This window comes from Leptosomus discolor, chromosome 2 (assembly GCF_034619465.1).
Source record: "Leptosomus discolor isolate bLepDis1 chromosome 2, bLepDis1.hap2, whole genome shotgun sequence".
Lineage (NCBI taxonomy): Eukaryota > Metazoa > Chordata > Aves > Leptosomiformes > Leptosomidae > Leptosomus > Leptosomus discolor.
Genome location: NC_141392.1, coordinates 89,408,202 through 89,418,646, shown reverse-complemented (window position 1 = coordinate 89,418,646; position 10,445 = coordinate 89,408,202). Strand labels below are relative to the sequence as shown.

Below are 10,445 nucleotides of genomic sequence, written 5' to 3'. Positions count from 1 at the left end.
TGTTAAACAGAAGTGGCCCCAGTACTGAGCCCTGGGGGACACCACTTGTGACCAGCCACCAACTGGATTGAACTCCATTGACCACAATTCTCTGGACTCGGCCATCCAATCACTTTTTCACCCAGAAAGGTGTATGTCCATCCAAGCCAAGAGCACTCAATTTCTCTAGGAGAACACCGTGGGAAACTGTCAAATGCCTTACTAAAAGCGAGGTAGATGACATCCACAGCCTGTCCCTCACCCAGCAAGCGGGTCACCTTGTCACAGAAGGAGATCAGGTTTGTTAAACAGGACCTGCCCTTCATAAACCCATGCTGACTGGGCCTGATCACCTGGTTGTCCTTCATGTGCTGCATAATGGTATTCAAGATGATCTGCTCCATCAGCTTCCCTGGCAAAATCTTCATTTAAAGAGCATGCTGGTCTATCAGCTGGGCAGTCCCCGCCTGTTACCTCAGATTTTTCTGCACCATAATACCACTGTCAGGCCAGAGAAGGGAGAACAATCCTACAGAAATCAGTGTTTTAGCTCATTATTCCCCAGATTCTGGGGCCGATTTTCTCAAGTCTTCATATGGGAGTCATCTGTTCATTTCCCTCATGGTTTTTGACAGCTGTACAATTTCTGCTGACTTTCCAAAAAAAAAAAAAAAAAAAAAAAAAAGGAACCTAGTTGATAAGGAAAGCAGAAGGAGCATAACTCTGGCATACAGGGAGAAGGAAATCTTGTGTAAGCAGTCATCAGAAGGGTAAGGAAAGCCCAAAGGAGTCACAGACCCAAAGAGCTCAGATTCACATTGCTGAAACTGTAGTTATTTGAATATACTGCTATGTCTTCTGCCATAATTGGATGTTATTTAACTACCTCCATCACTCCATAGGGACCAGTGGCCCAATACAGCCCCCATGATAGCTCCCACCATTCACCTCTTCCTCAAATACCCCCTTTGTGGAGTAACCCAAGGGAGTTACTCATCTACAAAACAGCATTTGTACCACCCAGATTGTTCAGCCATGCCGGGGCAGTTCTGGGACAGCCATAGCGATCAAAGCTGGTAAGTATTTTACATACAGATAGGTATTTAGGCTTTTGCCTCACCATGATAAAGTTTAAAACTCAGACTTAAGCTGTCAATTTGCAGTCGTCCCCTCCTGTTTTAAAAAAATCATTATTATTGTTTAATTTAGGACCTCTAAAGGCCCCGGCGTGTTTATTTTGCTTTGGCTTTGGAGCTTCTTCGGTGTATTTTGCTGCCCCCCCCCCCCCCCCCCCCCCGCCCCCGAAACGCTTTCCCTGGACGGACGGGTCGGGGCAGCGGCCGGCCTCGCCCCCGCCTCCACGCCCAGACCCGCCGGGACCCGCAGATCCCCCTCGCCCAGGGCAGGGACCGCGCCGGGCGCTGCCTGCCCTAGAAATCCCTCGGGGTTTCCCCAATCCCGCCGGCCTGAGCGCGCCGACCGGGGAAACTGCGGGTAACGGCACCGAGCAGCCAGGCTCCGGCGCGACGCCCCCCGCCCCGGCCGCCGCGTCGGGGCGGGCACAGGTAAGGCGCTGCCACGGCGGGCAGGGCAGCACGGGGCTCTGGCAGCGCTCGCCGCCGCCAGCTCTCCCAGGAGCCGCTCCGTGCCGAGCCGAGCCGAGCCGCGCCGCGCCCCGCCGTGCCAGCACCCCCTCCGCCGTGCTGAGGGGAGCTCCACATGGAGCGGCTCCGCTCGGCGGCAAGGTGAGCCTCTGGCAGCACCACCTGGGCCGCGGGGCGAGGGGAGACGGGGCCGAGTGGACCTTCCAGCCGCCCTCCCGGACGCGGCCGGCCGCCCGCGGTGGCGGAGCAGGGGTCGCAGAGCCGGCAGGCGGGAGCCGGGCGGGGCGCGGGCGGCGGCGGGGCCGCCCCTCGGGGCAGGCGCGGCTGGCGGCTCCCCCCGGCCGGGCGGCGGTTGGTTTCTCCTGCCAGCGGAGGCAGGGCCAGGCGCGGCGAGGGTGGGCGCGGAGTTGGTGGCGGGGCCGGGGGCAGTCGGCGGCTCTTCGCTCCCGTGGAGTTTGCTCCGGACGCGGGGCGGTAGCGGCGGCGAGAGGTGAGGGGCGGGGACCGGGACGGAGCTCGGCTGCGCTCCGCGGTGGGTTTTGCGGGCGGGAGTTTTCACCGGTCGTGGCGCGGAGCGGAGGGGAGAGACCCGGGGCGGGGCGGCGGGCTAGACCCTTCCCTCCCCTCCGCGCTCCACCAGCGGAGCCGCCGGCCGCGTGGGAAGACGGCGGCGTGAGCTGGAAGCGGGGGAAAACTTACTCCTCGGCGGGTTTCACCGGCGTTGCCTCGGGGCCGGGGCCGCCCGGGCGAGCCACCTGTCGGGGCTGGGGGAAGGCGGGTGGGCGCGGGCAAGCGGAGCCGCGCCGCCCCGCCGCTGCCCTCTCCCTTTGCTTCCCTACCGCAGGTCTCGTTGCGGGAAGCGGAGCGGAGCCAGCGCCGGAGGGGAAGCGCCTGCCCTCGGAGAAGGGGCTGCCCGGAGCGGGCAGCGCCCCGGCGGGAGCCGCTCCGCGCTTCGCCTCGCCGCGTCGCCCAGAGCCGAAGGCGCCCGGAGGGGAAAGTTGTGTGCGGGGCCGGGCCGGGCGCGATGCCGGGGCGCGGCGCGCTCTGCCTGGGGCTGCTGCTGCACGTCCTGCTGGGCTGCGGTTCGGCGCAGCAGCCCGGCAACTGCCCGGCCCTCTGCGAGTGCTCGGAGGCGGCCAAGACGGTGAAGTGCGTGAACAGGAACCTGACGGCGGTGCCGCCCGACCTGCCGTCCTACGTGCGCAACCTCTTCATCACCGGCAACCGCCTGGCCCGCCTGCCGCCCGGCGCCTTCCCCGCCCAGCGCCTGCCCGACCTCGGCGCCCTCAACCTCAGCGGCAACCACCTGCGGGCCGTGGAGGCCGGCGCCTTCGCGGCCCTGCCCGCCCTGAGGCAACTGGACCTCAGCGGCAACCCCCTGGGCTCCCTCAGCCCTCTGGCCTTCGGGGAGGGTGGCAGCCCGCTGGAGGAGCTGGCCCTCCGCGGGGCCGTGCGCGACCACGGCGTCCTCCTCAGCCTGGCCACCATGCTGCAGTCTGGGGCCCTGCGCAACCTCAGCCGCCTGGAGCTGGCTGACAACGGGCTGCTGCTGCTGCCCGCCGGCATGTTCACGGCCCTGCTCGCCCTGCGGCAGCTGGACCTTGGCAACAGCTCCCTGGTGGGCCTGCAGAATGTCTCCTTCCAGGGGCAGGGCCAGCTGCAGAGCCTCAACCTCAGCGACAACTCCCTGGGCGTGCTGAGGAATGGCACCCTGGCCCAGTTCCGCAGCCTGCCCGCCCTCCGGCGTGTCAGCCTGGGCCGCAATGCCTGGGTCTGCGACTGCACCGTCGAGGACCTGGTGGCCTGGCTCAAGGAAAGCGACCGGGTGGAGGGCAAAGAAGAAGCCCTGACCTGCACCTACCCCGACAAAGTGCTGGGTAAAGCCCTGCTGAAGATCAACGGCTCGGACCTGAACTGCTCCGTGCCCATAGACCTGCCTTCCCAGCTACAGACTTCATATGTCTTCCTGGGGATAGTCTTGGCTCTTATTGGGGCCATTTTCCTCCTGGTTTTGTACTTGAACCGAAAGGGAATCAAAAAGTGGATGCACAACATCAGAGATGCCTGTAGGGATCACATGGAGGGCTACCACTACAGATACGAGATCAATGCAGACCCCAGGTTAACAAACCTCAGCTCCAACTCGGATGTCTGACGAAGCGCCACATACTTGGGGCAGCGCACAGTAGCTATGCATGAACAGTAGAGACTTAATGCTTTACCCTCGTGCTTGCTTCCCTCTGCCCGGAGAAATCTCAGACGTACTTGTAACTTGAGGGGGATATGCCTCCCTGTGATGTCGAGTTCAATTTTGTTTTGAGATGCTGGGCAGCTGCGCATGGCGTTGGGCTGTATGTAGGAAACAAGCTGCTACTTCTTTTCCTCCTTACCTGTCTGTACTTGTAAGAATTTTTTTGCAAGGTCTCAAAAGAAAAAAAGGATTCTCTCTGATGCTCCAAAGCCACCAGAGTTTATAAAAAATTTACCGATGCAGACACCATTCAACAAAAGCTGCCTCAACTTTTTGGGAAAAAAATCTTACGTTCCTCTGTGCCAGTTTTGATCTTGTGTATCTGAATTGTGATGACGATTCCACTTCATAGGCTACCTTGAGACGTAAAAAACCAAACAAACTCCTTTTAACAACTTCTCTGTTAGAAAGAAGGAAATCAAATAGTGAGCATGCACAAATACTTTATAGTTTTACATATTAGGAAACTTACGATCTCAGTAAGTCTCTTACTATTTTGTAAAGTTATTTTTGATTGTAGTTTACGTGAAAAGAGAGGGGTTTTATACAAACTGCATCTAAACTCCAACTGAACTGTTAAATTCCATGAACAGTCTCACAAGAAGTGTTGTATTGAAGTTTGCTGTTCGATGAGAAATGTATGGACCTATAAGAATGTGGATAGCTTTATAGTCTCTGAAGTAATAGCCCTGCAGTAGTAATCTGAATAATTTTTTATACAAATGTGTAGCTTAGAGACATAAATGTTTGACAATTTTGTGAAATATGCTAGAAGAATTATACTGCTCAATGACGAGAGCAGTTTCACTTGGCACAAAACCCCCAGTCTGCTCTCTCAGAACAACTGCAAAACATTGAGAGAGATGCTAGGGTCCACCTTGCTGGGAAGGTACAAGCTGATAGAATTGTCATAAGGTCTTCTCTACCGAATTTAAAATAAAAAATAAATTAAATTTAAATTGTGGAGTTTGTAAGCTAAAGAAAATTTTACCTAATTAAATTGTTTATTATAAAAACCCCATACTTTTATGTCCTGAACCAAATTAAATGCAGCTCAGTTATGTAGTCGGTGAGCTTCAGGCTTGTAAATCGATGCAGCACGTATTAAATTAAGTGCTTACTGTTTCATTTTAAGCTCTCTGTACTCGTGAAGTTCTGTAGCGATCTACATTGAGTAGCTTGATGGAACTTTACATCTTACCTTAAAGCTTATAACAGGTACATTTCAGTATTGTATGTTATTCATGCCTATTACTTGCTTGGGAATGCATTTTCTTGTAAATAGCTAAAGCATGCAAAGGAAAACCTCAAAAATGCATCATTTAATATGCAACTCTGATTACAGATGGAAAAGTTAGCAAGAAGCTTCCAACGGCCACTAATAATCAATGCACTTTTTCTAATCCATGTATAGATTCTTAATGAAAAAAATACACCGACTGTAGAAGTGTGATGTGAATTGATATCTGTCAGTATATCTGTGGAGCTTTTTCCATGGTCACTTACTTGAAGCTCTTGAGCATCTCTAAAATTTTGTGAATTACTGGGTAATTCCCTTTGCTTTCAAAAGTGACAGTTTTCTTATAGATTTACGCCTTTGGTAAGAGCTCATAAATATAAAATAGTCCTTAAGGTATCAGAAGAAATATAATCTATTTTAGGCATCAGTATGATTCAAATGCATTTTTCTCTCCTTGCAACTTCAGACAAAGCAAGTCGCACAAGTTGGTTTAGGCTAATTTTCTGTTACTTTAAATTGGCTTTGTTTAATAGCAGTGATTTTTTTTTTAAATGTAGTTCTGTACATATGCCCTCAAAATTTAAAAAAAAATAATATGGAGTACAATTAATGTTTTGATAAATCAGTGTATTTTACAATTAATATAAGTTAAATGATAGCCTGTTTCTCCGCTGTAATTTAAATGTATGAGCAATATCTGGTTAACAGCGTATGAATTGTTTGTGGATTCTTAAAAAGCAGACTGCTGGTCTGAGTGTTAGCTGACCTTATTATAAGAATAGTGTAAAAACCCCGATGTGAATAACTATTACTGTGCAACTATGCAAGCCGTTCATACCTGGTACACATAAGATAGTTTATGTAAGAAGCTAGAATTTACAGTAGCTATGCAGTGCGCTTTCTTGTATCGGTCATTTCAGAGACTATCGACTTACTTATTTGTACAGTGCCAAGAGCAGCAGAGCGTCATCCTTGCTTAAGATGCTCCTGTAATATAATAGATAAAATATGTACAAACCAAGCCATTTCTTGGGCAATTTCTTGCTTTTTGTTAACAGATACTTTAAAGTAACTACAGTAAAAGCAATTATCCGTGATGTGTTAATGTAACAGCCAGGCATTTATAGAGCTGCTGTGTGAGAACAGGCAACGACTTCAATCGCAGTCTCTCACCAATGGACTGAGTATTTGTATAGTGAGCAATGTGTTGTACTACACCTATTATTCTAAAGGTTGTTATTAGTAGTAATAATAATTATTATTTTTGTATCATAGAAAGTCAATGTAACAGAATTTTATTAGAGACCTGGTGATGGCTACTTTAAAATAATTTTTTGCCCTGCGCTTACGTGTGTATTTATTAGGTTGTAACAGTTAGCACGTGTCAGTGTTGTGTTGGATAATGTTCTCCTACAGTGTTTCACCAACAGTGAATGATTTGGTGTTTTGTGCAATGCATTATTTGACCTTAAATCCCCTTCCATAAACAGTGCTTGAAATTTGTTTTCCTTTCCTTTTACGAAGCAGTTAACAGTGGTACTCAGAAGACATTTAAAAAGTAGCTCCCAGAGTGCTTCAGAGCTGGGTTAAAAACTATACATTTAAAATAACATTAGTTTAAGCACTCTTCTGAAGCATATTTTATAATCTTACTCTGCTTTGACACCTGAAATTCCAATTGATTACTATTTCCAGAGCAGCTTAATTAGCAAGGCTGTTTTATTTATTCATTCTTCAATAAAACTCGTGCAGTACTAAATGCCTCTAAAATGTGTTTTGTATACATAAACCCCCAAAGTTCTGCATGATACGGTTGTCACTGATGTTTCATAGAAACATGTAGACTGAAGTACTGGGCAAATCTTCAGGGAAGGCTGCGCAGCTAAGAAGCAGAAAGGATGGCTTGTCCAAGGTTCAAATGCTTTCTTAAAACTAGTTCTATTTGCAATAAGCTTAAAATTTTCTTAGAAGAATAGCACAAGGAATTGACATAGTTTTAATATATTTTCCTAAAGTACTTTGTCTAAGCGCTGTTGCCAGGTAAGAACCAGAAAATTCCCCAAATCTTTCTTTATCCAAGGTAGCTTTATATTAGATCATCCGACATTTTTTTATTTTAGCAAGCCATAATATTCCCAGTAATTTTGACATCCAGAAAGTGATTTGAAGTTTTGCACAACTCCTTCAAGTCTTTCATTTCAGGGTAATTTACCTTTTAAGCACTGGTGACAATCCCCAGTGACATGCCAGCTAGAGAAGCAGTCTGTTCACACCCGTATTCGGTTGTTGACTGAGATGTCACTGAAGACAGGCATGGCAAAATATTCAAAATAGGACTGCGCTAGGATCCCAACTCTCATTATTCTACCAGCATTTTCCCTGTGGTATACTCTGCTCTTTATGCATCTGCATAATTTCCTCTTCGACTCATTTTCTGAAGAAATCCATTAAAAGGAGTATCATGAATCTGCACAGGTAGAGCAATCGGTCCGACTGCATCTATATTTTGAGGTTTAGCGTCTTCATTTCCCTTTAAGCCTTAACATGAAAAAGAGCCTTTGTCAAAGTGGACAGAATGAAAATTTGATACGCGTTTTTCTTTCTCTTTAGCAGCTGAATGTTCGAGAAGAACCATTCATTCTCAGCATATGATGAAGGAAAATAGCATTTGGTAAGAAAAACATTTCGGTTTCAAGCTTCCAAATGACATTTATATTCTGTGAGAGAAGGTTGAAGGGAGAAGCTTATAAAGGAAAGTGAGATATCCCTTTGTAATGGGTCAGCACTGGAAATCACAACGCTAGCAATAGGAACAATTGCTGATTGATTCTGTCTGTTATGTTGTGGTCATGTTTTATGGATGCAGCTCTGATTTCTTCCCGTTGCTATAAATAGAAACATTTTGCTAACAAGTGGAGTCACGTCCTATAATATTTGTAATGCAGGTGTTTCCACTGTGAGATTTTTGTGGGATATAATAGAAAATTGAATTTAATTCAGTGCCTGCTGATTTAATAATGACTAGATCAGGCCTGTAACTTAATGCTCCTGTTTTACAAACGTGCTGCTTACTAGTTGCAAAGACCTTCACTTGAAATCAAGCAGTGAAAGCCCACCAAGGAAGAGAGAAAGCAGTCCATTTGGGAAGAGTAACATTTATTAGGTATTTCACACACTTAGAAAAGAGACGTAAACCATGTGGGAGCTGAGGGTCCTGTGCGGTTACAGAAGCGTACTCTGCTGTTCCTGAGCCAATACAGCAGTAGCCGAAAAGTGATGCTTTGTACTAATACAATGCACCTAACAGCACTCCTCTCCCACCTTGAAAAAAAAGACCACCGAGCTTTTAGAAGTAAGAATACAGGTTTGTGGTATAAGTATGTCCTTAAAAAGGGCTTTTGCTTTCTCAGCAGTGTTACAGTTTGCGTGTTGTCACATCCTTGGAAAACCTTGCTATGCCAGAAGTCATCTGTCGTGTAGGCAAAGCTTGAAATCGGGCCTTGCATTCCCAGTGTTAGCCTAAATAGAAAAAGGGAACTATTAAGAAAATTAAGATGGCACTTTAGACAGTGTATTGATGTCGCAGTTAATAATTTAATACTTGCGATTATTTATATTTTTCAAAGGATTCACTAAGTAGCTTTTCCTTTCTGATGACAGACTAACAGAATAACAGATTTGTGTTTTCTAGTAATTATGCATGAAAGCATCTGAATAAATTAGCAGTGTTGTTTGAGTACATACAGCGATGAAAATGTTAGAAATCTTGTGTTCTAGAATGTTTCACTGTTCTAGAAGTTTTCGATGTGCAAGAAACTGCTGTAACTTTTTCAGATTGAAGTTTGGTTTCTTAATTGAAAATCATTCTTGAAGAAAAACACAATAAAATATTTACCAGATTGCTTATGAATGTTAAATATTCACCCTGTTAATTTTATTTCTGTAAATCTTTACAGATATTGAGGTCTTTGCTAAAGGTGTAGTTGTATTCTTTTTAGCTCAAGTTGATGATTGTGCAGTGAGTTTGCATGATAGAGTAGTGAAAAAGCAACTTCTATCTAGATAGCCTGATTAATTTCTTCAGAAAGAAATTTCATCAGTTAATATAAAGGATGGTGTTTTAATCGTTCTCGTTATTTTGGACGTAATTTGATAGCTTTTTGAGCTTTAATATATGCAGTATTGATTTTCAAGTTAGGTGCCGTTTCTAAATTTAACAGTAATGGATTTTCAGGTTTTTAATGACTAGATCAAACTGTGTGTTTTAAAGTCTTCAAATATGTATTTATGTAGTGAAATATAGATACACTGTTATTATTGATGGAACTGTTAAGGAAAAGTACTGCTGAAACAGAGAATGAAGGGTGAGATCCAGAGAAAAAAGCATTCTGATGGTAATCTTTTATTCTTACAACTGTTTTAGTGCAAATACTTAGATTGTGACCACATAGAAATTCAAACAGAAGGATGATCTTCTCATAGATAGCTAGTGCAGAAATCTGAAATTTTAGTAGGTGGGAGTGATTTTTTGGATTTATGTTCCAGGGGCATAGCTCATAACTTGGTTAGTCTTGTGTCTTAAGTTGTTTGCTATTACTGGGTGTTTTTTTTTTCACATTCTTAGGACACCTAACGTGGAAGGGTGTTTGCCTTTACACATGACAGATTGATCTGTCCTAGATTTTATCTTAGGACTTATCTGTCTTAGTATCTGTGCACAGTCTACTTCAGGTATTCCATTTGTTCTAGTAGAAATCTTATCTGTGGCATAGCCCAGGGTAGCTTTACTGAAATCATGGGCATTTATGCAATAAAGATCTCATTTATCAAATTGGCATTATCAAATGTCAAATAGACAGTTCAACAGAATCCAGTGTATACTTCATGCTGGCAATGTAAAAGCATCAAGTAATGGTAGTGAAATACCAAAACAAGAAAAAATACCGTTTATTGCAAGAATGCAGTAAGCAGTCATGAAGTGACACCACTTTGGGGCATGTGAGTAATTTAAGCTTGTTTTGAAGAGGGAAAAAGAAGTAGCTACTACACTGACAGTTTTCTTCTTCAGATAGGTGTCTTCATGCGTTCTGCTTAACAGCTTCTGAACAAACTGTAACCAAATCCTGCAGATAGTTATAGATTTGAATCCATTTAAGTCAGTGGCTTTACCCTAGTGCTTTTATGTTTCCATATTTTCAGCAGTAGGTGCTTTTGTTAGCCTGGAGGGAGCCAAGAGAAAGCTCTTGAAATATCAGAAAACAAGAATCTTTATTTTATGTGTACACATATGCGTTTTACACACACGTGTATATATGTGATGTAAAACTACGAGACTGAAGAGGAGTAAAATCTAAGGCACACCAGTCTTTCC

The 10,445-nt window shown here is 45.7% G+C and overlaps 1 protein-coding gene across 1 annotated transcript; it reads left to right on the top strand.

The window, feature by feature from the left end:
- The first annotated feature begins 1,698 nt into the window (after positions 1-1,698).
- On the top strand, positions 1,699-3,738 carry TPBG (trophoblast glycoprotein). The gene is made up of 2 exons (XM_086461437.1): positions 1,699-1,724; positions 2,428-3,738. Exon 2 carries the CDS (start codon positions 2,608-2,610, stop codon positions 3,736-3,738), a length of 1,131 nt encoding a protein of 376 aa, XP_086317563.1. The 5' UTR covers positions 1,699-1,724; positions 2,428-2,607.
- The last annotated feature ends 6,707 nt before the right edge of the window (positions 3,739-10,445 follow it).

Coding starts and splice junctions, on each gene's coding strand:
- TPBG (XM_086461437.1), top strand. CDS start 2,608: ATGCCGGGGCGCGGCGCGCTCTGCCTGGGGCTGCTGCTGCACGTCCTG.